This window comes from Choloepus didactylus, chromosome 9 (assembly GCF_015220235.1).
Source record: "Choloepus didactylus isolate mChoDid1 chromosome 9, mChoDid1.pri, whole genome shotgun sequence".
Taxonomy (NCBI): Eukaryota; Metazoa; Chordata; class Mammalia; order Pilosa; family Megalonychidae; genus Choloepus; species Choloepus didactylus.
Genome location: NC_051315.1, coordinates 59,730,761 through 59,754,925, shown reverse-complemented (window position 1 = coordinate 59,754,925; position 24,165 = coordinate 59,730,761). Strand labels below are relative to the sequence as shown.

General features: G+C 37.7%; 1 protein-coding gene across 2 annotated transcripts in view; it reads right to left on the bottom strand.

Moving 5' to 3' along the window:
- MYO3B (myosin IIIB) overlaps window positions 1-24,165 on the bottom strand; it is a 348,697-nt gene that overhangs the window by 209,012 nt on the left and 115,520 nt on the right. For both annotated transcript variants that reach the window (XM_037849672.1, XM_037849673.1), the window contains 2 exons: window positions 21,093-21,170; window positions 18,536-18,741 (listed from right to left, as the gene is read on the bottom strand). In XM_037849672.1, the coding sequence (XP_037705600.1) occupies window positions 18,536-18,741; window positions 21,093-21,170 (284 nt within the window). The remainder of the gene's footprint in view (window positions 1-18,535; window positions 18,742-21,092; window positions 21,171-24,165) is intronic.

Genomic DNA, 24,165 nt, shown 5'->3' with positions numbered 1-24,165 from the left:
GTGTTACAACACATTAACAAGTCAAAAGGGAAAAATCAATTGATCATCTCAATAGATGCTGAAAAAGCATTTGACAAAATCCAACATCCGTTTTTGATAAAAACACTTCAAAAGGTAGGAATTGAAGGAAACTTCCTCAACATGATAAAGAGCATATATAAAAACCCACAGCCAGCATAGTACTCAATGGAGAGAGACTGAAAGCCTTCCCTCTAAGATCAGGAACAAGACAAGGATGCCCGCTGTCACCACTGTTATTCAACATTGTGCTGGAAGTGCTAGCCAGGGCAATCCGGCAAGACAAAGAAATAAAAGGCATCCAAATTGGAAAAGAAGTAAAACTGTCATTGTTTGCAGATGATATGATCTTATATCTAGAAAACCCTGAGAAATCGACGATACAGCTACTAGAGCTAATAAACAAATTTAGCAAAGTAGCGGGATACAAGATTAATGCACATAAGTCAGTAATGTTTCTATATGCTAGAAATGAACAAACTGAAGAGACACTCAAGAAGAAGATACCATTTTCAATAGCAACTAAAAAAATCAAGTACCTAGGAATCAACTTAACCAAAGATGTAAAAGACCTATACAAAGAAAACTACATAACTCTACTAAAAGAAATAGAAGGGGACCTTAAAAGATGGAAAAATATTCCATGTTCATGGATAGGAAGACTAAATGTCATTAAGATGTCAATTCTACCCAAACTCATGTACAGATTCAATGCAATCCCAATCAAAATTCCAACAACCTACTTTGCAGACTTGGAAAAGCTAGTTATCAAATTTATTTGGAAAGGGAAGATGCCTCGAATTGCTAAAGACACTCTAAAAAAGAAAAACGAAGTGGGAGGACTTACACTCCCTGACTTTGAAGCTTATTATAAAGCCACAGTTGCCAAAACAGCATGGTACTGGCACAAAGATAGACATATAGATCAATGGAATCGAATTGAGAATTCGGAGATCGACCCTCAGATCTATGGCCGACTGATCTTTGATAAGGCCCCCAAAGTCACTGAACTGAGTCATAATGGTCTTTTCAACAAATGGGGCTGGGAGAGTTGGATATCCATATCCAAAAGAATGAAAGAGGACCCCTACCTCAACCCCTACACAAAAGTTAACTCAAAATGGACCAAAGATCTCAATATAAAAGAAAGTACCATAAAACTCCTAGAAGATAATGTAGGAAAACATCTTCAAGACCTTGTATTAGGCGGCCACTTCCTAGACTTTACACCCAAAGCACAAGCAACAAAAGAGAAAATAGATAAATGGGAACTCCTCAAGCTTAGAAGTTTCTGCACCTCAAAGGAATTTCTCAAAAAGGTAAAGAGGCAGCCAACTCAATGGGAAAAAATTTTTGGAAACCATGTATCTGACAAAAGACTGATATCTTGCATATATAAAGAAATCCTACAACTCAGTGACAATAGTACAGTCGGCTGAATTATAAAATGGGCAAAAGATATGAAAAGACAGTTCTCTGAAGAGGAAATACAAATGGCCAAGAAACACATGAAAAAAATGTTCAGCTTCACTAGCTATTAGTCAGATGCAAATTAAGACCACAATGAGATACCATCTAACACCGGTTAGAATGGCTGCCATTAAACAAACAGGAAACTACAAATGCTGGAGGGGATGTGGAGAAATTGGAACTCTTATTCACTGTTGGTGGGACTGTATAATGGTTCAGCCACTCTGGAAGTCAGTCTGGCAGTTCCTTAGAAAACTAGATATAGAGTTACCATTCGACCCAGCGATTGCACTTCTCGGTATATACCCGGAAGATCGGAAAGCAGTGACACGAACAGATATCTGCACACCAATGTTCATAGCAGCATTATTCACAATTGCCAAAAGATGGAAACAACCCAAATGTCCTTCAACAGATGAGTGGATAAATAAAATGTGGTATATACACACGATGGAATACTACGCGGCAGTAAGAAGGAACGATCTCGTGAAACATATGACAACATGGATGAACCTTGAAGACATAATGCTAAGCGAAATAAGCCAGGCACAAAAAGAGAAATATTATATGCTACCACTAATGTGAACTTTGAAAAATATAAAACAAATGGCTTATAATGTAGAATGTAGGGGAACTAGCAGTAGAGAGCAATTAAGGAAGGGGGAACAATAATCCAAGAAGAACAGATAAGCTATTTAACGTTCTGGGGATGCCCAGGAATGACTATGGTCTGTTAATTTCTGATGGATATAGTAGGAGCAAGTTCACAGAAATGTTGCTATATTAGGTAACTTTCTTGGGGTAAAGTAGGAACATGTTGGAAGTTAAGCAGTTATCTTAGGTTAGTTGTCTTTTTCTTACTCCCTTGTTATGGTCTCTTTGAAATGTTCTTTTATTGTATGTTTGTTTTCTTTAACTTTTTTTTCATACAGTTGATTTTAAAAAGAAGGGAAAGTTAAAAAAAAAAAAAAAAAAACAAGGAAAAAAAAAAAAAGATGCAGTGCCCCCTTGAGAAGCCTGTGGAGAATGCAGGGGTATTGGCCTACCCCACCTCCATGGTTGCTAACATGACCACAGACATAGGGGACTGGTGGTTTGATAGGTTGAGCCCTCTACCACAGGTTTTACCCTTGGGAAGACGGTTGCTGCAAAGGAGAGGCTAGGCCTCCCTATGGTTGTGCCTAAGAGCCTCCTCCCGAATGCCTCTTTGTTGCTCAGATGTGGCCCTGTCTCTCTAGCTAAGCCAACTTGAAAGGTGAAATCACTGCCCTCCCCCCTACGTGGGATCAGACACCCAGGGGAGTGAATCTCCCTGGCAACGTGGAATATGACTCCCGGGGAGGAATGTAGACCTGGCATCGTGGGACGGAGAACATCTTCTTGACCAAAAGGGGGATGTGAAAGGAAATGAAATAAGCTTCAGTGGCAGAGAGAATCCAAAAGGAGCCGAGAGGTCACTCTGGTGGGCACTCTTACGCACACTTTAGACAACCCTTTTTAGGTTCTAAAGAATTGGGGTAGCTGGTGGTGGATACCTGAAACTATCAAACTACAACCCAGAACCCATGAATCTCGAAGACAGTTGTATAAAAATGTAGCTTATGAGGGGGGACAATGGGATTGGGAAAGCCATAAAGACCACACTCCACTTTGTCTAGTTTATGGATGGATGAGTAGAAAAATAGGGGAAGGAAACAAACAGACAAAGGTACCCAGTGTTCTTTTTTACTTCAATTGCTCTTTTTCACTCTAATTATTATTCTTGTTATTCTTGTGTGTGTGCTAATGAAGGTGTCAGGGATTGATTTGGGTGATGAATGTACAACTATGTAATGGTATTGTGAACAATCGAAAGTACGATTTGTTTTGTATGACTGCATGGTATATGAATATATCTCAATAAAATGAAGATTAAAAAAAAACGTTAATATGCAAAAGGCAATTGCCTTCCTATATATAGGCAATGAGCATATGGAATTTGAAATTAAAACACAATACAATTTATATTGGCACATATATAGAAATGAAGTACTCAGTAATAAATCTAACAAAATAAGTACAGGATCTATATGAGAGCACTACAAAACTCTGATGAAAGAAATCAAATAATTTCTACATAAATTGAGGGATAGCTCATGTTCATGGATAGGAAGACTCTATTGTTAAGATGCCAGTTCTTTCCAATCTGATCTCTAGATCCAATGCAATCCCAATCAAAATCAAAATCCCAGCAAGACATTTTGTGGATATTGACAAGCTGATTCTAAAATTTATATAGAAAGGTAAAAGACCCCAAAATAGTCAATATACTATAACACTGAAGAAGAGCATTTCACTACCCGACTTTAAGACATACTGTAAAACTACAGTAATCAAGACAGTGTGGTATTGGCAAAGTAAAAGAAAAAAACCTATGAGAGAGAATAGAGGACCCAGAAATAGTATCACAAAAATACTGTCCACTGATCTTTGACAAAGAAGCAAAGGCAATTCAATAGAGAAAGGATAGTCTTTTCAACAAATGGTGCTGGAACAACTGGACATCCACATGAAGAAAATAAATCTAGACACTGATCTTAACATTTTTTATAAAAATTAATTCAAAATGGATCACAGACCTTAATGTAAAATGCAAAACTATAAACTTCTGAAAGATAACATAGGAGAAAATCTGAATGACCTTGGGTTTGGCTATGAGTTTTAAGATAGAACACCAAAAGCATAATCCATGGGATGAAAAATATGATAAGTTGGACTTGATTAAAATAAAAAACTCCTGCTCTGTGAAAGACACTGTCAAGAGAATAAAAAGATGAGACAGACTTGGAGAAAATATTTACAAGAACATATCTGTTAAGGGGCTTTTATCCAAAATATAAAAAGAAATTTTAAAACTCAACAATAAGAAAACATTCTAATACCCTAGCAACTAAGAAAAAGAAAATTATATAGAGATTCAGCATTCATAATCTTTTGTTAAATTCCATCTTATCTGCTGCTGCTGCTTTCTCTAGTTTAATTACTTTCCTAATCTCAGGGATGTCTAGGCTGACCACCTTAACTTGTTCATGTTGAAAAGGGGTGTCGACTTTATGAGAAAGGGGGACACATCTAGTTGATGTATTAGAATAGCTAGAAGGAAAAAACTGAAATGGTGGAACTGTAACCCATAGCATTCTTTAAAATTTGTTCTATAGCTACTTGTTAAATTGTAATTTGAAAGCTTTCACCTTTTTGTATGTATGTTATATTTCACAATAAGGAAATAACTGAAACTATGGTACTGTAACTCACAATAACTTTGGAAATTTTTCTATATAATTACTTTTTAAATTGTAATTTGGAAGCTATCACCTTTTTGTATATATATGTTATGCTTCACAATAAAGAAATAACTGAAACTGTGGAAATATAACCTATAACATTCTTTGAAATCTGCTAATTACTTGTTAAATTGCACTTGGAAAATTATTACTTCTATGTATATATGTTATATTCCACAATAAAAAATGATTAAAAAAAGAAAACAAACAATCCAATTACAAAATAGGCTAAAGATCTGAACAGAAACCTCACCAAAGATATAACAATGGCAAATAAACATATGAAAAGATGCTCAACATCATATGTCATTAAGGAATTGTAAATTAAAGCAACAGTGAGATGCTACTACATACAAACTAGAATGGCTAAAACACAAAAAAGTTGACATTAAAAAATGCTGACAAGGATGTGGAGCAATAGGAACTATTGTACATTGCTGGTAGCCATGAAAAATGTCCCAGCCACTTTGGAAGGCAGTTTAGGCAGTTTCTCATAAAGATGAACATAATGTTACTACATGATCCAGTAATCACACTTCTAGATATTTATGCAAATGAACTGAATATTTATGTCAAGTGACATCATATTGTGAAAGAAACCTCCCAAGATTCAGCGAATAAAAGGACAAATTTCACTTGCTTAGAACCCTGGAGGATGGTAGAGACTAGAGAAGGACTCCACAAATGCTGAATCAAAGAAAAAGAAAAACATCAGACAGAAAACTTCCATCCCAAATCTGCCAGTCCTCTTTCTTCCCCCCTCAGTCCTGTGCAGCTGGGAATTGCTCAGAGGCAGTGGCCCAGATCCCTTCCACCTCCCAATGGAGACACAGACTATAGAGGCACTCACAGCAGCAAGTTAGAATCCCACACACATACAGGCACAGGGACCCAAGGTCATAGAGTCCCAGAGCAGAACACAAGCTGCTGAAGAGTGCAGCATACAAAAGGGCCCCAGGGCAGGAGGGGTGTGGTAAGACTGCAGTAGAACTGCAGCTGGCAAGTGGTGCACTCACTCAATCCAGTTTCCATTTTGTAATGGACTTTTCTGGAATGAACAACCTTTCTGGATACACCCCATCTGGCTCCCTGGGGCAGGATACTTTAACAGGGAAGAAACCAGAGGCAGAAAAGGCTAACAGAGAATAAGAAAGAAAATGGGATGGGGGTTTAAACTGAACAGCTGTAAGATGGGAGGGTCCCAGAACTGAAAAGTATAAGGAAAATGGGAAACTGAGAGAAGAAGAGAATTTAAACAAATCATAGAAGCTGGGGAGAAAATTTTGCAAAAAAAACAAACAGAACAGATAAAGATGCCAAGATAAGGAGAGAGGAAAGTATGCTTTCTCCTGGAGGTAAAACAATTACACAAAAAGTGCAGTCTTAAAAATTGTACTGCATATACAGGGCAAGAATCAGATGAAGAGCTGAGAAAATCTGATCAAACATTGGCTATTCTAAAGGTCTAGAATAAGTTGGACTAAGATTCAAAGAAGAGCCTTGACACAAAGCCAATTAAAAATAAAAACCCTAGACAAGAGAAAGAAACTGACCTTCAGAATTAACACATCAAGATAATCAGATGCCTAGACATCAGCAAAAAGTTACAAGTCACACTAAGAAACAGGAAGAAATGGCTTAATCAGGGGAACCAACTTGACTTCAGAGGAGACACAGAATTTGGAACAACTAATTAAAGACGTTTAAACAAATCTAAATCAATTCAAGGAGAAGAAGGAAAATATGCATAAAGAGACAAAGGATATTAAAAGAACAATTTGTGAGAGTAAAGAAGAATTTAAAAGTAGAAAAGGAATAATAACAGAAATTGTGAGGATGAAATGCACAATAGAAAAGATTAATAATACACTTGAGGCATACACCAGCAGATTTGAAGAGGCAAAGAAAGAACCAGTGAACTAGAAGACAGGACAATTGAAATCATACAGTCAGAAGAACAGGTAGGGAAAAGAATAGACAAATTGAGCAGTGTCTCAGAGATTTGAGTAGCAGTACCAAGCACCCAAACATATGCTTCATGGGTGTCCCAGAAGGAGAAGAGAAAGGAAAAGGGGCAGAAAGAATATTTAAAGAAATAATGGCTGAAAATGGCCCAAATCTTATGAAAGACATAAATATACCTGTCCAAGAAGTGCAACATACTCCAGACAGAATAAATCCTGATAGACCTACTGTGAGACACGTAATAATCAGAACGTCAAATGCCAAAGATAAAGACAGAATTCTGAAACCAGCAAGAGAAAAGCAATTTGTCACATATAAGGGATCCTCAATAAGACTAAGCACTGATTTCTCTTTAGAAACCATGGAGATTAGAAGGCAGTTGTATGATATATTTAAAGTCCTGAAAGAGAAAAACTGCCAGATAAAAATTCTTTATCTGGCAATACAGACCTTCAAAAAATGAGGGAAAGTTTAAAATATTCATGGATAAACAGAAACCAAGAGATTTCATCAACAGAAGATCTACCCTACAAGAATTACTAAAGGGAGTTCTTCAGGTTGAAAGGAAAAGACAGGGGATAGTGGCTTGTAGTAGGGTGAAGAAATGAAGATCATCAGTAAGAGTAACTGAAAGGGTAAATGCAAAACCCAATAGTACTGTATCCTCAATATACAACTCTACTCTTTAATTCCTATAAGAGTCAGAATACAATTGAATAAGAAAAAGGCATACTTCCTGATAATGTACATGCAAAATACAAAGTGGTAAAGTGGGATAAAAACAACATGAAGAGGGGAAACAGAGGGATGTGGGAGCAGAGTACATGTTTGCTCTTGAAGTGAAGCTGGTATCTTTTCAAATTAGTAGGTTTTAGATTAGGTTGTATAAAATAAACCCCAGGGTAACCACAAAGAAAGTATTTTAAAAGTACACAGAAACAGAAATGAGAAAGGGATCAGTCAGATACATCACAAAAGATCAACTATACAGAAAAGGAGATTGCAATTAAGGAAGAGAGGCCAAAAAAAAAAAAAAAAAAAAAATGACAACAAAAACCAAAGGACAAAATGGTTGAAGTAAGTACTGCCTTTACAATAATAACACTGAATATTAATGGATTAAATTCCCCAATCAAAAGACACTGATTGTCAGATTAGATTAAAAAAACATGATCCACCTATATGTTGTTTACAAGGGACTCACATTAGACCCAACAACACAAATAAGTGCAAATTAAAATGGCAGAAAAAGATATTCTATACAAATAATAACCAAAAAAGAGCTGGGGTAGCTATACTAATATCTGACAAAATAGACTTTAAATGCAAAACTATTGTAAGATACAAAGAAGGACACTATATATTAATAAAAGGGGCAATCCACCAAGAAGAAAAAACACTCATAAATATTTATGCACCTAACCAGGGTGCCCCATAATACATAAGGCAAACACTGCCAAACCTGAAAGGAGAAACAGACACTTCTACAGCAATAGCTGGAGACTTCAATATACCACTTTCATCAATAGATAGAACATAAATAAGAAAACAGAAAACTTGAATAATATGATAGATGAGCTAGACCTAACAGGCACATACAGAACATTGCACCCCCAAAAGCAGGATATACATTCTTCTCAAGTGCATGCAGATCATAGACCACATGTCAGAACACAAAGTTTCAGTAAATTTTAAGAGATTGAAATTATACAAATCATCTCCTCTGAACATAATGAAATAAGCTGGAAATTAACACCAGGTAGAGAACTGGAAAATCCACAAACATACGGAATTTAAATAATATGATCTTAACCAATGGGTCAAAGAAGAAATTGCAAAGGAAGTCGGTAAATATTTTGAGACAATGAAAATGAGAACACAACATAGCAAAACTTAGAGGGTGCAGCAAAGGCAGTGCTGTCAGGGAAAGTTATAGCCCTGAATGGCTACATTAAAAAGGAAGAGAGAGCTAAAATCAAAAAACTAACTGAACACATGGAGGAACTGGAGAAAGAATGGAAATTAAACCCAAAGAAAACAGAAGGAAAGAAATAAATGGGCAGAAATAAATGAAATTGAGAAATTAAAAAAAAAAATCAATTAACAAAACCAAAAGCTGGCTCTCTGAGAAGTTCAATATAATTGAGAAACCCTTAGCTACACTGAAAAAGGAAAAAAGAGAGAAGACACAAATAAATCAAATCAGAAATGTGAGAGGGGACATTACTACTGTCCCCACAGAAATAAAAAGGCATACAACTGTAGGCCAACAAATTAGACAACCCAGATGAAATGGAAAAATTCCTAGAAAGACACGAGAAACCTACACTGACTCTAGAAGAAACAGAAACATTAAAAACAGACCAATTACAAATAAAAAGATTGAATCAGTCATCAAAAGCCTCTCAATAAATAAAATCAAAATAAATTAATGTTATACACCACATTGACAAAACAAAGGGAAAAATCACGATACTCCCCTTTGACACAGAAAACGCTTTTGACAAGATTCAGCATCCTTTCTTGATAATAACCCTTAGATAAATACGAAGAAGGAAACTTCCTCAACATGATAAAGGGCATACATGAAAAACCCACAACTAACATCATACTCTACAGTGAAAGACTGACAGCTTTCCTTCTAAGATCTGGAACAAGACAAGGATGCCCACTGTCAGCACTGTTATCAACACTGTACTGGAAGTTCTAGACAGAGAAGAAAGGCAAGAAAAACAAAGAAAGGTATCCAAATTGGAAAGGAAGAAGTGAAACTTTCCCTATTAACAGATGACATGATCATATATATATATAAAGCCCTCCCAAATCTATAACAAAGCTACTAGAATTCAGCAAAGTGGTGGGATACAAGATCAACACACAAAAATCAGTAATGTTTCTATACACTAGTAATGAGCAATCTGAGGAAGAAATCAAGAAAAAAAAATCCTATTTACAATAGCAACTAAAAAAATCAAATATCTAGGAATAAATTTAACCAAGGATGTAAAGGAACTGTACAGAGAAAACTACAAAACACTGCTAAAAAATATCCAAGAAGACCTAAATAATGGAAGAATATTCTGTGTTCATGGATTGGAAAACTAAATATCATTAAGATGATGATTTTACCCAAAATGTTTTATAGAATCAATGCAATCCCAATCAAAATTCCAACAGTCTACTTTGCCTAAGTGGAAAAGCCAATTATCAAATTATTGGGAAGGGTGAGGAGGCCAAAACAGACAAAAACATACTGAAAGTGAGGAACAGATTTGGAGGACTCACACTCCCTGACTTCAAAGCATATTACAAGGACACTCATTTTTCTCCAGTGATCACGGATCTTTCTCCAGAAGGGACCATAAGCTGGGACATAAAACAAGCCCCAAGAAATTAAAAAAAAAAAAAAAATTGAATATACTCAAAGCACATTCTCCAACCACAATGGAATACAAATAGAAGTCAATAATTTTTGAACTGTAACTCCACTATTTACTTCCTACATGACATAAAATACACAAACTCTAATGACAAATCAGTGGTTTTGAACTCAATGTAAAATACATAATTTTAGACAACTATATAAAGATGGGGGAATGGAGGAGTATAGGAACATAGTGTATGTGTCCGATTAAAGTGAAGGTGGTATCAAAGAAAAACAAGATTGATATGGATTTATGAGGTTAATTTTAAGCCCCACAGTAAACACAAAGAAATTATCAGAGAATATAACCATAGAGATGAAAAGCAGAGTTTGGGTTAAGAGAAATGGGGGAAGGGGCCATGGGGAGTTAAGAAATGAATGTAGGGTTGCTGTTTGAGGTGAAGGGAAATTTCTAGTAATGGATGATGGGAAAGAGCATTATAACATTCTAAATGTGATTAATCCCACTAATGGAAGGCTAGGGAGGGGGTGGAATGGGAAGATTTAGGCTTTATATATGTCTCCACAATTGGAAAAAAAAAAACAAAAACAGTCTAAATAGATAATTGAATGCCAAGGATGAACTTGGATGGAATTGGAGGATAGAGGACAGGTGGCTCAAAGGGACACAGTTGAGACATAAGCAAAAGGAAATATAGAATGTAAGCTTCGTATCATTGTTGAATCTCTTGTACTTCTTAGCTGCACTTAATGGGATTGCATAAAAGAATGTTCTTGTTCATGGGAAGTGTATATGTGAATTGCAGTGTATGTTCAAGGAGGTGTGCAGCTAGCTCTCATATGTTCAGAAGACAGAGCAATAGATGATGGATGATAGATAGGGAGGGAAAGAAATAGCGATGTGACAGCATGTTAAAATTGGTGTATTGAGCTGTTGGGGGAGGGGGGTCAGGGTATGATGGAATTCTGTGTATGGGGTTAGTATTGTTTTTGCAACTGTTCCTATACCTTTGAATTTATTTCAAAAAAAAAAAAAAGCATATTACAAAACTACAGTGGTCAAAAAAGCATAGTATTGGCACAAGGATCGATATATTGACCAATGGAATCAAACTGCGAATTCAGTAATTGGCCCTCAAATCTATGGCCAATTTATTTTTTTTAATTCAATTTTATTGAGATATATTCACATATCATACAATCATCTAAAATGTACAATCAATTGTTTACAGTACCATCATACAGTTGTGCATTCATCACCCCAATCTATTTTTTGAACATTTTCCTTGTACCAGAGAAAGTAAAAATAAGAATAAAAAATAAAAGTAAAGAAGAATACCCAAATCATCCCCCCATCCCACCCTATTTTTCATTTAGTTGTTTGTCCCCATTTTTCTACTCATCTATCCATACACTGGGTGTAATCCACAAGGTTTTCACAAGCACACTGACACCTCTTGTAAGACACATTGCTATACAATCGTCTTCAAGAGTCAAGGCTACTGGGTTACAGTTTGATAGTTTCAGGTATTTACTTCTAGCTATTCCAATGCATTAAAACCTAAAAAGGGTTATCTATATAGTGCATAAGAATGCTCACCAGAGTGACCTCTCAACTCCATTTGGAATCTCTCAGCCACTGAAACTTTCTTTTGTTTCATTTCGCATCCCCCTTTGGTCAAGAACATGTTCTCAATCCCACAATGTCGGGTCCAGATTCATCCCCAGGAGTCATATCCCACGTTATAAGGCCAATTTATTTTTGAAAAGGCTGCCAAGTCCTCTCAATTAGCTCTTCAACAAATTGGATATCCATATGCAAAAGAATAAAAGATGACCCCTATCTCATATTATATACAAAAAATTAACTAAAAAATGGATCAAAGACCTAAATATAAGAACCAGGACTAAGACTCTTAGAAGAAAATGTAGGGATATATCTTCAGGATCTTGTGTTAGGTAATGGTTTCTTAGGGTTTACACCCAAAGCACAAGCACTGAAAGAAAAAACAGATAAATGGGACCTCCTCAAAATTAAAAACTTTTATTCATACAAAGACTTTGTCATAAAAGTGAAAAGACAACCTACTCAATGGGAGAAAATATTTGGAAACCACAAAGCTGATAAAGATTTAATATCCAGAATATATAAAGAAATCCTACAACTCAACAATAAAAAGACAAAAACCCAATTAAAAAATGGGCAAAAGACTTGAAGAGGCATTCACTCAAAGAGGATATACAAATGGTTAAAAAGCAAGTGAAAAGATTCACAACATCACTAGCTAATAGGGAAATGCAAATCAAAACCACAATGAGATATCATTCCACACCCACTGGAATGGCTACCACTAAAAAGAACAGAAAGCTACAAGTGTTGGAAGAGATGTAGAGAAATTTCATTTATTGTTGGTGGGAACGTAAGATGGTGCAGCCAATGTGGCAGACAGTTTGGCAGTTCCTCAGGAAGCTAAGTATAGAACTGCCATATAATCCAGCAATTCTGCTACTAGGTATATACCCAGAAGAATTGAAAGCAGGGATTCAAACAGATATTTGTACACCGATGTTCATAGCAGGATTAGTCACAATTGCTAAAAGATGGAAGCAATCCAAGTGCCCATCAACCAATGAATGGAAAAACAAAATTTGGTATATACATACAGCACTATTCTTCAGCCATAAAAAGAATGAAGTCTTGATGCATGTGCTTTTTCTATAGAATTTTTTTTATAAAAGCCCATGCATGGTAATTTGGGTGGAGAATACAAATATATATGCAGAGCTCCCCCGAGGAGCTGGGGGAAAATGCAGAAGTGTTGGACTTCCTTACTTGGATTTTTGCTGATGTTCTCACAAACATTGAGGACTGGCAGTCTGATGTGCCAAGCCCCGTATCATGGGACTTGCCCTTATGAAGCTCGTTACTGCAAAGGAGAGACTAAACCTGCTTATAATTGTGCCTAAGAATCTCCCCTCTGAGTACCTCTTTGTTGCTCAGATGTGGCCCTCTCTCTCTAGCTAAGCCAACTCAGCAGGTGAACTCATTGGCCTCCCCCCTATGTGGGACCTGACTCCCAGGGGTGTAACTCTCCCTGGCAACAGAGGATATGACTCCCAGGGATGAATCTGGACCCAACCTCGTGGGATTGAGAACATCTTCTAGACCAAAAGGGGGATGCGAAATGAAAGGAAATAAAGTTTCAGTGCCTGAGAGATTTCAAATAGAGTCGAGAAGTCACTCTGGTGGACATTCTTACACACTATATAGATAACACTTTTTAGGTTTTAATGCATTGGAATAGCTAGAAGTAAATACCTGAAAATATCAAACTGCAACCCAGTAGCCTGGACTCTTGAAGACGATTGTATAACAATGTAGCTTATAAGGGATGACAATGTGATTGTGAAAACGTTGTGGACCGCATTCTCTTTATCCAGTGTACGGATGAATGAGTAGAAAAATAAGGACAAAAAACTAAATGAAAAATAGGGTGGGATGGGGGGGATGATTTGGGTGTTGTTCTTTTTTACTTTTATTTTTTATTCTTATTCTGATTCTTTCTGGTGTAAGGAAAATGTTTAAAAATAGATTGGGGTGATGAATGCACAACTATATGATGATACTGTAAACAGCTGATTGTACACCATGGATGATTGTATGGTATGTGAATATATTTCAATAAAACTGAATTTAATTAAAAAAAAAAAAGTCCATGCATGAAGCTCAAGGACACTATGCTGAGTGAAATCAGCCAGACACAAAGGGACAAATATTGTATGATCTCACTTATAGGAAATAATTACAATTAGCATATTCATAGTGTTAGAATCTAGAATATAGGTTTTCCGGGGATAGACTGGGGTTAAAGAATGGGGAGTTGATGCTTAATTTGTAAAGAATTTATATTTAGGTTGATTGTAAAGGTTTGGAAATGGATGGTGTTGATGGTAGCACATTATTGTGAGTGTAATTAACAGCACTAAATTAAATAGGTGGATGTGGTTAAAGCGGAAACTTTAGGTCATATAAAAATTATAAGATGAAACATAGGACTGTATAGCACAGTTAACCCTATTGTAGACAATGGATTAAAGTTAACGGTATAAGAATATTCTTTCATGAATTATAAATGTATGACACTAATACAAGTTGTTAATAATAGACTGTCATATGGGAAAAAATATACCTAATGTAAACTATGGATGATAGTTAATAGTACTATTTTAATAATCTTTCATCAATTGTAACAAAGGTAATTACTGTTAAAACAATTATGCAATTACAAAATATTGCTATCATCTATTGTAATAAATGTTCCACACCAACGCAAGGTGTTGGTGGTAGGGTGGCTGTATGCAAATCCCGCATTTTATGCGTGATTGCTCTGGAAACCCACCAATTCTCTAATAAATTTTTTTTTTAAAAACCCACACAAACAAACATACAACAAAAACTTGTGTCCAAACAAAAACCTGCACAGGAATGTTTATAGCAGCTTACTCATAATTGCCAGAAACTGGAAGCAATCAAGGTGTCTTTCAACAGGTGAATGGGTAAACAAACTGTAGTACATCCATACAATGGAGCATTTTTAAGCAATAAAAAGAAATGAGCTATTCTAAAAGGTATGGAGCTTCTTTTTGAGGTGATGAGAATGTTCTAAAATTGACTGTGGTGATGCCTGCATATATCTAGGAGTATACTAAAAACCACTGTATTGTACACTTTAAATGGGTGAATTGTATTATATGTGAATTATATATCTTTAAAACATAACTGTTAAAAGAAAAAAAGAAAAAGAAATGAGCTATTAAGTCAGGAAAAGACATGGAGGAACCGTAAATGCATATTGCTAAGTGAAAGAAGCCAGTCTGAAAAGGCTATAAATTCTATGATTCCAACTATATGACATTTTGGAAAAGGCAACATTATAGAGAGTAAAAAGATCAGTGGTTGTCATGGGTAGAGGGGTGGAGAGGAGAGGGATGAATAGATAAAGTACAGGGTATTTTGGGAGGGATGAAACTATTCTGCCTGCTACTGGAACGGTAGATACACAACATCATGCAATTTTCAAAACCCACAGAACTATACAACACAAGGAATGAATCCTAATGTAAACTATGGACTTCTGTTAATAAAATATCACCCTATTGCAAGATACTAATAATAGAGAAATCGGTGTGTGTGTGTGTGTGTGTGTGTATGAGAGGGAGCATATGGCAATTACCTGTACTTTCTGCTTAATTTTCCTAAAAACCTACAACTACTCCAAAAAATCAAAGTCTATTAATTAAAAAAAAAAAAGAGGAATGAAGTACTGATACATGCTTTAGCATGAATGAAACTTCAAACATTATGCCAAGTCAAAGAAGCCAGACACAAAAGGCCACATGTTATATGACTCCATTTATATGAAATGTCCAGAATAGGTAAATCCATAGGGACAGGAAGTAGATTAGTTGCTATGAGGGGCTGGGGGTAGAAGTGATTGGGGATTACCTGTTAATGGGTATGTATTTCTGTTGGGGGTGATAACTATACTAAATCCCACTGAACTGTATGCTCTAAAAGTGAATTTTATGATATGAGATTTATATCTCAATAAAGCTGTTATTTTAAAAATTATTAATAATAATGAAGGGCCCAGACTAAAGCCTTAGGAGAAGGGATGGAAGATTTCCATGGGAATCTTGTTGAGAAATTTTTCAGGTAAAGTCAGCAGAACCTGGTGCTGGATTGTTTGAAGGAAGTAAGGATGAGAGAAGTCAAAGTTGGCACCTTGGTTTCTGGAGAAGAGGAGGCAGAGGAGTAGAATTGAGATGAAGATTAAGGGGCTACCAGGGCTCCATGGCCCTCCATGCCATCAGGAGAAGAAACAGAAGATTCTGATGGAAGAGAAGAGGGAAGGATTATATTCTGTTCAGTAGACATTTACTCAACAACTATTATGAGTCAGGTCCAAGTACACAGAGGTCTCCCATTCTGTGAGCTCAAATGGCAGAGTGCCCACCTCTCTGGAAGACATCCAGGCTAAGTAAGGCCCACAAGTCTTCAAGCAGTTGCTGAAAATCTTTAGGATGTATTCTGTGTATTCCTGGCTTCTTATTGTGCAGATGAGTAAACATCTTTTACAGAAATGTTAGGTTACTTGCCAACTAGTATATTCAAGAGGAGAATAGAACTTAGGTCTCCTTATTAAATTACATTAATATTTAATACAATAGTTTCAAAAACAAATTATTGGACTTTGAACTGAATGTTTTGCCTGATCCTTTAGACATCTGCTGGAACACGTCCAACATATGTGATCTCATGTGTCTGTCTTAGAGGAGACTCTCTGCTGGACCGTGCTTCATAGTTCATTGACCATGAAGACAATGAATGTTCACAGTCATTTTCTGTGATGGCCCTCACAGTTGGCCACCCACCCAGCACTCCAAGGGGCCTCTCTGATACGTAGCTGAGAACAGATAAAGACTTCCAACCCACCTGGGCTCATCAATGCAAGGGTGCTGGGGATAACCCTTCCTCAACGGCTTCACAAATGGAAGGTAAGGAAGGCACTTCCAAATTATTTTGCCAGACCATTAAAGGATAATGGGGACGAGGAGGCATTTCAGATTTGGCCAAGGCTACAGATTTGGGGTGACACAGGGATTAGGGAAGCCCTTTCCCATCTTAGAACCTGAGGACACCACCTTTCAGGAGCACACAGTTAGGGTTTTAGTTCTGAATGCCAGCAAGTACAAAGTAAAGAGTAACATTAAACAAGATTTTATCTTTTATTTACTTAATAAACCTTGAATTATCTCTGTTCCCTGCCTTTGTTTCAGCTGCATATTTCCTGCTAAGAGTTTACAAAACAGCACTCTTGAACAGGAAGATAAGAAGGGCACCTGTTTGTTTAATAACATCAAGGGAGAAAACTGCAGGCTCATCCATTTTGTTAAGTTGCCTCAAAAGGATCAAAATACCAATTAACTTGCTGGCTTAGAATATCTCTGATATCCTCAGATTTATTGAAATTTTGAAACTCCTGTTCATACTTGCCTACTGGCTTTCTGATTACAGACTAAAAAGTACCAACTTGTTTAGCATTTGACCTGTTTCTTAAATATTTTTATGTATTCAACACTTAGTGGCCAAAAACACATGACTAGTCACATTCATAGGGTAAAATAATATTTTTTTCTTCTCCCACCTCCAAATTTAAGAGGAAAAAGGAGGCTCAAAGATACTTCTTTTTAAAAAAGCTATTTCCTTCTTACTTTAAATGTAAAAGCTCTCATTGTAAAGATTTTTTTTTTTTTTTTTTTTTGGCTTCTCTTTCCATGGAATTTAGTGAAGTTTGGAAGACTTGGTGAAGCAAGCCACCATGTTTAGGATCTATTCTTCCTGGAGAAAAAGTTGAAAAATGACCTATGGCATAAGTTACAGAATGGAGAAAAGAGAGAAACTGAATATGTCTTAGGGGAAACTCGGATGTTACAACGGATTTCAATTTTTCTTTCTGGACATCCTCAGACTGCAGTGCTTCTCAGCATAGTTTTTGGTTATTATTCCTCTTTTCTTTGTAGAAAGATCTGTGAGAAATCTCCCTGTCATCATATACATACATAAGGTATCCCTATGGCAGTTGTGTAGGGCGAGAAGCATTTCATTCTTAGGTAAAGGCAGTTTCTGGGTTTAGAAAGATCCTCTGCAATTTACCTCAATAAATGTGATTGAACACCTATTACAAAGCAGTGGACTGAGGAGAGTAAAGTATGGAAGCTAAACCAGACTGCCTCAGTTCAAATCCTAGTTCTACCATATATTAACATAGGACTTGGGAAAAGTCACTTAATTTCTTTCTGTTCCTCAATTTTCTCACCTGTAAAATGAGGATAAAAACAACAATATAGGGTTGTTCTATGGATCAAACGAGGTATTTTAGGATGGTGCCTAACACATTTTAAGTGCCGCATAAATTTTAGCTGTCATATTATATCATACCAGACTCTGGAAGAGGAATGGCTGTTTGGGTGCATTCACATTGCCGGTATCTTAACCCACTTACGGAGGAACACCTTCATCATATCCTTAACTATTTGGAGAATTTGAGACCTGAGGATTACATAACATAATGTCTATAGACACTTATTTTTTAAAAAACGTGATCAGAAAGGAGCTTAATCTGTCCTCAGGATCCCTGATTGGCACAAGAAAAGCACAAAAAAAAGCAACATTTAAGCAAGTAAATGGTATTTGGTAAATAGCCAATTAGATGCTTGGAGGGAAGGGAGCAGGAGGAGCAATCCAGGGAAAAGGGATGGCCAAGGTAGAGCTATATTTAACAATTTGTATTTCCAAAGATGCAGGCCTGACCTTTTCACAAACTCCTCAAAGAGGATGCGGTGGGAATACCCCTGCTGGCGGATGCTAACGGTCTCCAGGATCCCTGTGGAGCGAAGCTGGGCCAGCACCCTCTCTCGGGAGAACTTCAGGGCCTCTCGCTCATCATTGGGTTTAATGCAGCGCACAAAGTGAGGCTGTCCCATCACCATTTTGGAGAGCAGATCCATCAGGGAATACTACCAGGGAGAAAATGCACAGGAAATGAGGTTACAACAAATGTAATGGACAATTGCAACACAGGCCTGCAGGGGCCTCCAGAGCAGTTTGAGGCTTGTAAACAACTCACGGAACTCTCTAAGGTAGAACAGAAAACCAGCATTAGCAGATGATAATAAGAGTTCTAATGAGTATAGATGTACAGATGCCTGATGATTCAAAGGCATTCTTTAAATACAACCTAGAGCCAAGAAATATCTCCATGTGGCAGAAACTCATCTGTATAAGAACATGCACTAGTTTACCCCCTAACTTCATCTCCAGAACTACAATGTCCTTCTCTGGTATTCCAAGGTGATACTCCACAAACTGTATCTCTAATTTAAAATGTTCAGTTTTTACAGTGTTTAGGAAAGGCGTTACTTGCTTCTTCAGCCAAAGAATCATCAGAAAGTCTAAGCAATTCCTACTGATACTACTGGTATTAAAGAGATGAAAACCGAGATGGGGGGGGGGAGAAGGAGGAGGAGGAGAGGGAAGAGGAGGAAGAGGAAGAAGGAGGAGGAAGTAGGAAGAAGGAAGAAGAAGGAAGGAAGGAGGAACAAGAAGGGGAAGAGGTGGAGAAGGAGGAGGAGGGGGGAGAAGGAAGGGGAAGAGGAAAAGGAAGAAGAAAACAAGGAAATTGGGAAAAGGGGAGACTGATAAAGATTAACTGATGTATATTAAATGGATGTACAGGGCTTTTATAGCAAGGACAAAGTAAGGGCATGGAAAAACAGATGGGTGCTTTGCCAAGGAGGCCTCAGTTGTGTCTCATGCGCACCCATTTTGGGAGCTCCTCTTTTGGACATTCCTTCAGGGGCAATTTACAAGCCACACAGGAAATCAGTTCCATTATTTCATAATCACACCTCCTGTCAGATGAAAATGGTGTTCCTTTATTGCCAATGTACCTTACTTTTCAGATTGAGCATTTGGGGACCTAATGGCATGCCTCGCAGCTTTATTTTGACAACCAAACCAGTTGTCACAGGTATATTTCTGAAAAACTATAAGCTATGGGCTTCTCTATTAATGGTAATATTAACGATATTAATAATGACTTTGCAGAGCCAATCAAATCCTCCAAATCCCATGGGAAAACAGACACAGACAACAAGGGTTACTGGTAGGATGAGGATACAGCCTCTAACCTAGGGGATAGGACCAGGGTGAGTCCCAAAATAAGAAATAATTAGCAATTAGAAATGTCCAGACATCAGAGTGAAGAAGCAGAGGCTGAATGCCCACCTGCCAGAGATGCTGTAGCAGGTATCATGGCATCGGATGGAGTATTGGACTCAAAGGCCTCTGGGGTTCCTGCAGTTAATACCCTGAACCCAATTTTAGTCTGACTCTTAAGCACAGTTGGCCAGGTCAGGCTTCTTGGCTTTAAATCCTTCTTGCATTAGCTAGCTTTCTGTGGAGCCTTCTACCCAAGGTGCTGGCTCCCAGGTCTGGCCCTTCAGCGTGTCTGGCTCTTCCAGCTCATATCACAGCTTCCCACCCATCCTCATTACCTCCCAAGCCTGCTGAGTCCATTCCTGTGCCAAGCTCACCTTACAACCTTATTCTGCTGCTCCCTGAGAACTGCTCTGTCTTTGGCCTAACAGTATGTCCACCATGAAACTGCCTGGACCTTAGCTCCTAGTGGTAGATGATCGCTAAGGGACTTCCAGCTCTAAAGCTCTATGATTTTAAAATAAACAAATCTGTGCAAATTGATACAGGGGTATGCCTTATCTTTCCTATATAATGTGTATTTAATACAGGCCTTCTAAAGACAAAGTTTTCATTCAAAGGAGTAATTTAACTAGGTGAAATACCAGGAATTGAGGCTGCAGAGATTTGAAATAATCATGCCCAGGGAAAAGTCTTGTAATGGGTCAATTCAACCTAGGAAAATAAAGTCGATGGTAAAACAGATTCTCATTATCTGGACCTGATAAGCCATCTTCTAGAATTTTATTAACTACTATTCAGTATGCTGAAAAAGTGGCTGACTCCAGTAGCATTAAAGCCAAGCAGCAGCTCAAATGCCAACAGAATCAGCACATTCAATGGACAAGACTGAGTGCCTGGTGGCAGAGAGGTGCCTCTAGAGATACGATTTCATCTAATCTTTCTGGGATCAGAGAGGACTGGATCCAGAGGTAGGTTTGCTACTGCAATTTTCTCTCCCTGCTACCTCTACCCCCACCCTACCCCTGCCTTCCTTTCTTGGCTCTTGTTCTTTGCCCTCAATGATTTTGTTGTATCTGGGCCTCTCCTGAGAAGGCTCAGCAAGTCTTCTTTGGCAGTAGGCACAATATAGATAAAGAGGAATCCATACCCGGAAATAAGAAGCCATGGTTTGCCTCTTCATGTTGGTGGTTTCTTCAGGATGTCGTATCACCTCCAGAGTGTCCACCTAGAAGCACAGGCAGAGGGAAGTATTTGAAGATACAGACATTCAATCCATTCTCCATCTTTTCCAAAATCTGAAAGCCTGTTTGGTCAAATATCTGAGGGGCCATGATATTTAGAGCACAATAGTTTGTACTGTGGGGAGAATTTTTAAAATATATAAAAGAAAAAAAAATGCACTGTTTTACTGGTATGACAACATGATCTTACTCTGTGAAGTACTGTATGGTCTCAGTAAAAACCTTCACTGTTACTTCCAGACTCCTCCATGTTCTAATGACGCCTGTTAAGTTCGCCAATAATGCAACATGAGACCAAACTATTTCTAAAAAGAAAACCAGGCAGAGGCCCAAGAGGCTCGGTGGTTATAAAGACATGGGCCTAAAGGTTGTACTGCATGGGATTAGGCCAGTGCCACTGCGTTCCCCAGAATCAGGCCCTGATGCTGAATTCACCTTCTGCTTTCCACAGTTTCCATATCCTTACTGCAAATGGGAGCTTGCAAACCAAACTGCTTGGGAACCCAGTGAGATACACCTGTTCCCAGTCATCGATCCTGACTGCCTGCACTGACTAGAGAGAATTTATGAATGAAAAAAAGTTGTAGGTATCAAGTGCAGCCTGTGATTCACAAAAACCCGCTTCTGCACACATGAAGCAGTTTGGTTTTCAGAATGCACAAGTGGCATTTCAGCACCAGCTTCAACCATGGCAGTTTCCCATCTGCTCTGAACAGGTGGCAAGGGTATGAAGCAGGAACATTTGAACTGGAAGATGCTGCTGTCAGCATGTGTGTTCCACTGGGTGGACTGCTATCCAGGCAGCCACCTCCCCATGGGGTGAGGATGTCTGCAGCCTTGCTCAACAAAAGTGAAAATTGGGTGCTAAAAGGGGAGACGGAGTAATGAGATTTACCTGGAAGGTACATGTGTGAAAGAAGGAAAGGAAATGCTTTAATAGATTTGGATAAAGAAGGGGAATAAACGTGAAGCTAAGTTTGCAAAAATGAGAAACAAAACCTAAATAGAGAGCAAGAATATGAAGTGAAGAGATGAAAGGGAACAGTGCAGCTTTCTTTTTACTGGCTCAGGTTGGATTCGTTCTCAAAGCCATCAATTCATTTATCTACAGTTGAAGCAGCCAGCAGCTTTGATTTTTTGAAATTTTTTAATGAGAATGAAGGAAGTGAAAGCTTGTGTGTTTAGAAGGAAGGGTGTTCTAATGGAAAGAGAATAAAACAAACACAGCAAACCTTTCCCACCTGCAAAAATGGTATTGTATCTCTCTACAGTCATCTAAAGGACCCACACTAAAGGTCTCCTTCCCACTTCATCCCCATTTGGAGAACAGAGTTCAGAGCTGGTGAGATTTGGATCAGACCAAAAGAATCAGGACCAATAAAAAGATCTTAGCTAGGATCTTCTTTCAGCTGAATTGCAAATTCTGAGAGTTTTCTTCATTTTTTTCTCCTTATTTTCTTTCTCTCCACCTGACCTTAGTATGTACACATGCACACCCTAAATCTGGGAATTTTCTCCACCACTTCTTTCTGTTTAGAGATCTTCCCCAAAGAAGTACCTCTTTCATCCAATCTTGCTTTTCCTTATTCATCTCCCTCCTTTTTATTCAAATTAGCCAGTGGGTGCCGGCCCCTCACAGAGAAAGGGCACCTGAAAAGTGCATCCCTGTTTCTCTTATTAGTAGGTATTGATGATTTAACATTTATTCCCTCTGAACATACTTCAGACCCTGGCATTTGAAAATGTAACAGTTAGTGACCAGAAAATCCTTGTCATATACTAATTCTGCTGAGGCACAATTTCAAAGAAATATGATGTATTGTTTTCAAGACCAGTACGGGTTGCTTGCAGCACATTTGAAAAATACAGAATGTAAGTACCAATTTGTACTCCAAAAAGTTGTGAGGCTGGAATGGGTGGGAATGAGCCCCAGCTAGTGGGCTCTGGTGTCTAACCACCCGGCATCTATATTTCATCAGGACTTGAAGTTCTGTTCATGTAGTCACTTACACCGTAACTTGTAGGAAGTAAGTAAAAACTTGTTCTTTGTTATATACAACCTGGAAATACTAATGCTTGTCTGCAGTTAATTGCCTATATTTTTAGTTCCCATTTTACAGAATAAATGATACACAAATGGGGTATTTTCTAATTTAGGAATTTGAAAAAGCCTAGGGATAGTCACCAGTCTCTTACATATCTGCTTATTATAGTCACAAGGTTCTCTTGGACACAGAGTCGATCTAAAAGAGGGTATTTTGGACAAGGGACATAAAAGAAGTTGTGTTCTTTTTCCTCTCTCATTCCATAAAACTAGGAGAACTTTGTCTGCACCAGGCTTACTGTGGAACTCTAAAGGCAGGCTAAAAAATCATAACCAAAAGAGCTGCTGTCTGACCTAGGAGTTTGTCTTCCTGAGCTAATTTATAGTATCATCATTTAATTAAGCAAGCAAACAAAAAGTGTCTCCTAGAGACAATCCAGAACATGGAGGCTACTAGGAGCATTATCTAGCAAATACTCCCACTCCCAAAGGTGGGGATGTCATAGGAAAGAAACAGTCCTCTCCAAAGTATGTTTTTACCTCAGACAGGAGGGAAAGAACCTAGAAGATCTTCTGTTGGCTCAGTGAGGCCATATGCTATCAAGTACAGAGTTTTGGAATCTAACACACGTGATTTGGGTTCTGGCTCCTTCACTTTGAAGCTGTGTCCCCTGGACTAGTTATTTAACTCTTAAAGCCTCAATTTTTCTCAGTAATAAAACTGGTTTGCAAAACTACTGGCTCACACACACTTAATATTAGTTCCCTTCCATTATCATGCTTGATTTAGTTATAGTTTAGTGATAAACATCAGCGGTGCAGGTTCTGCTCAACAGCAGAAGAAAACTAGCATGTTGAAAAGCAAAGAGATCTTTTTATTTGTTGGCAGAGAAAATACTCCCAATTAAACCAGTATCAAAATGATCAGTATTCTG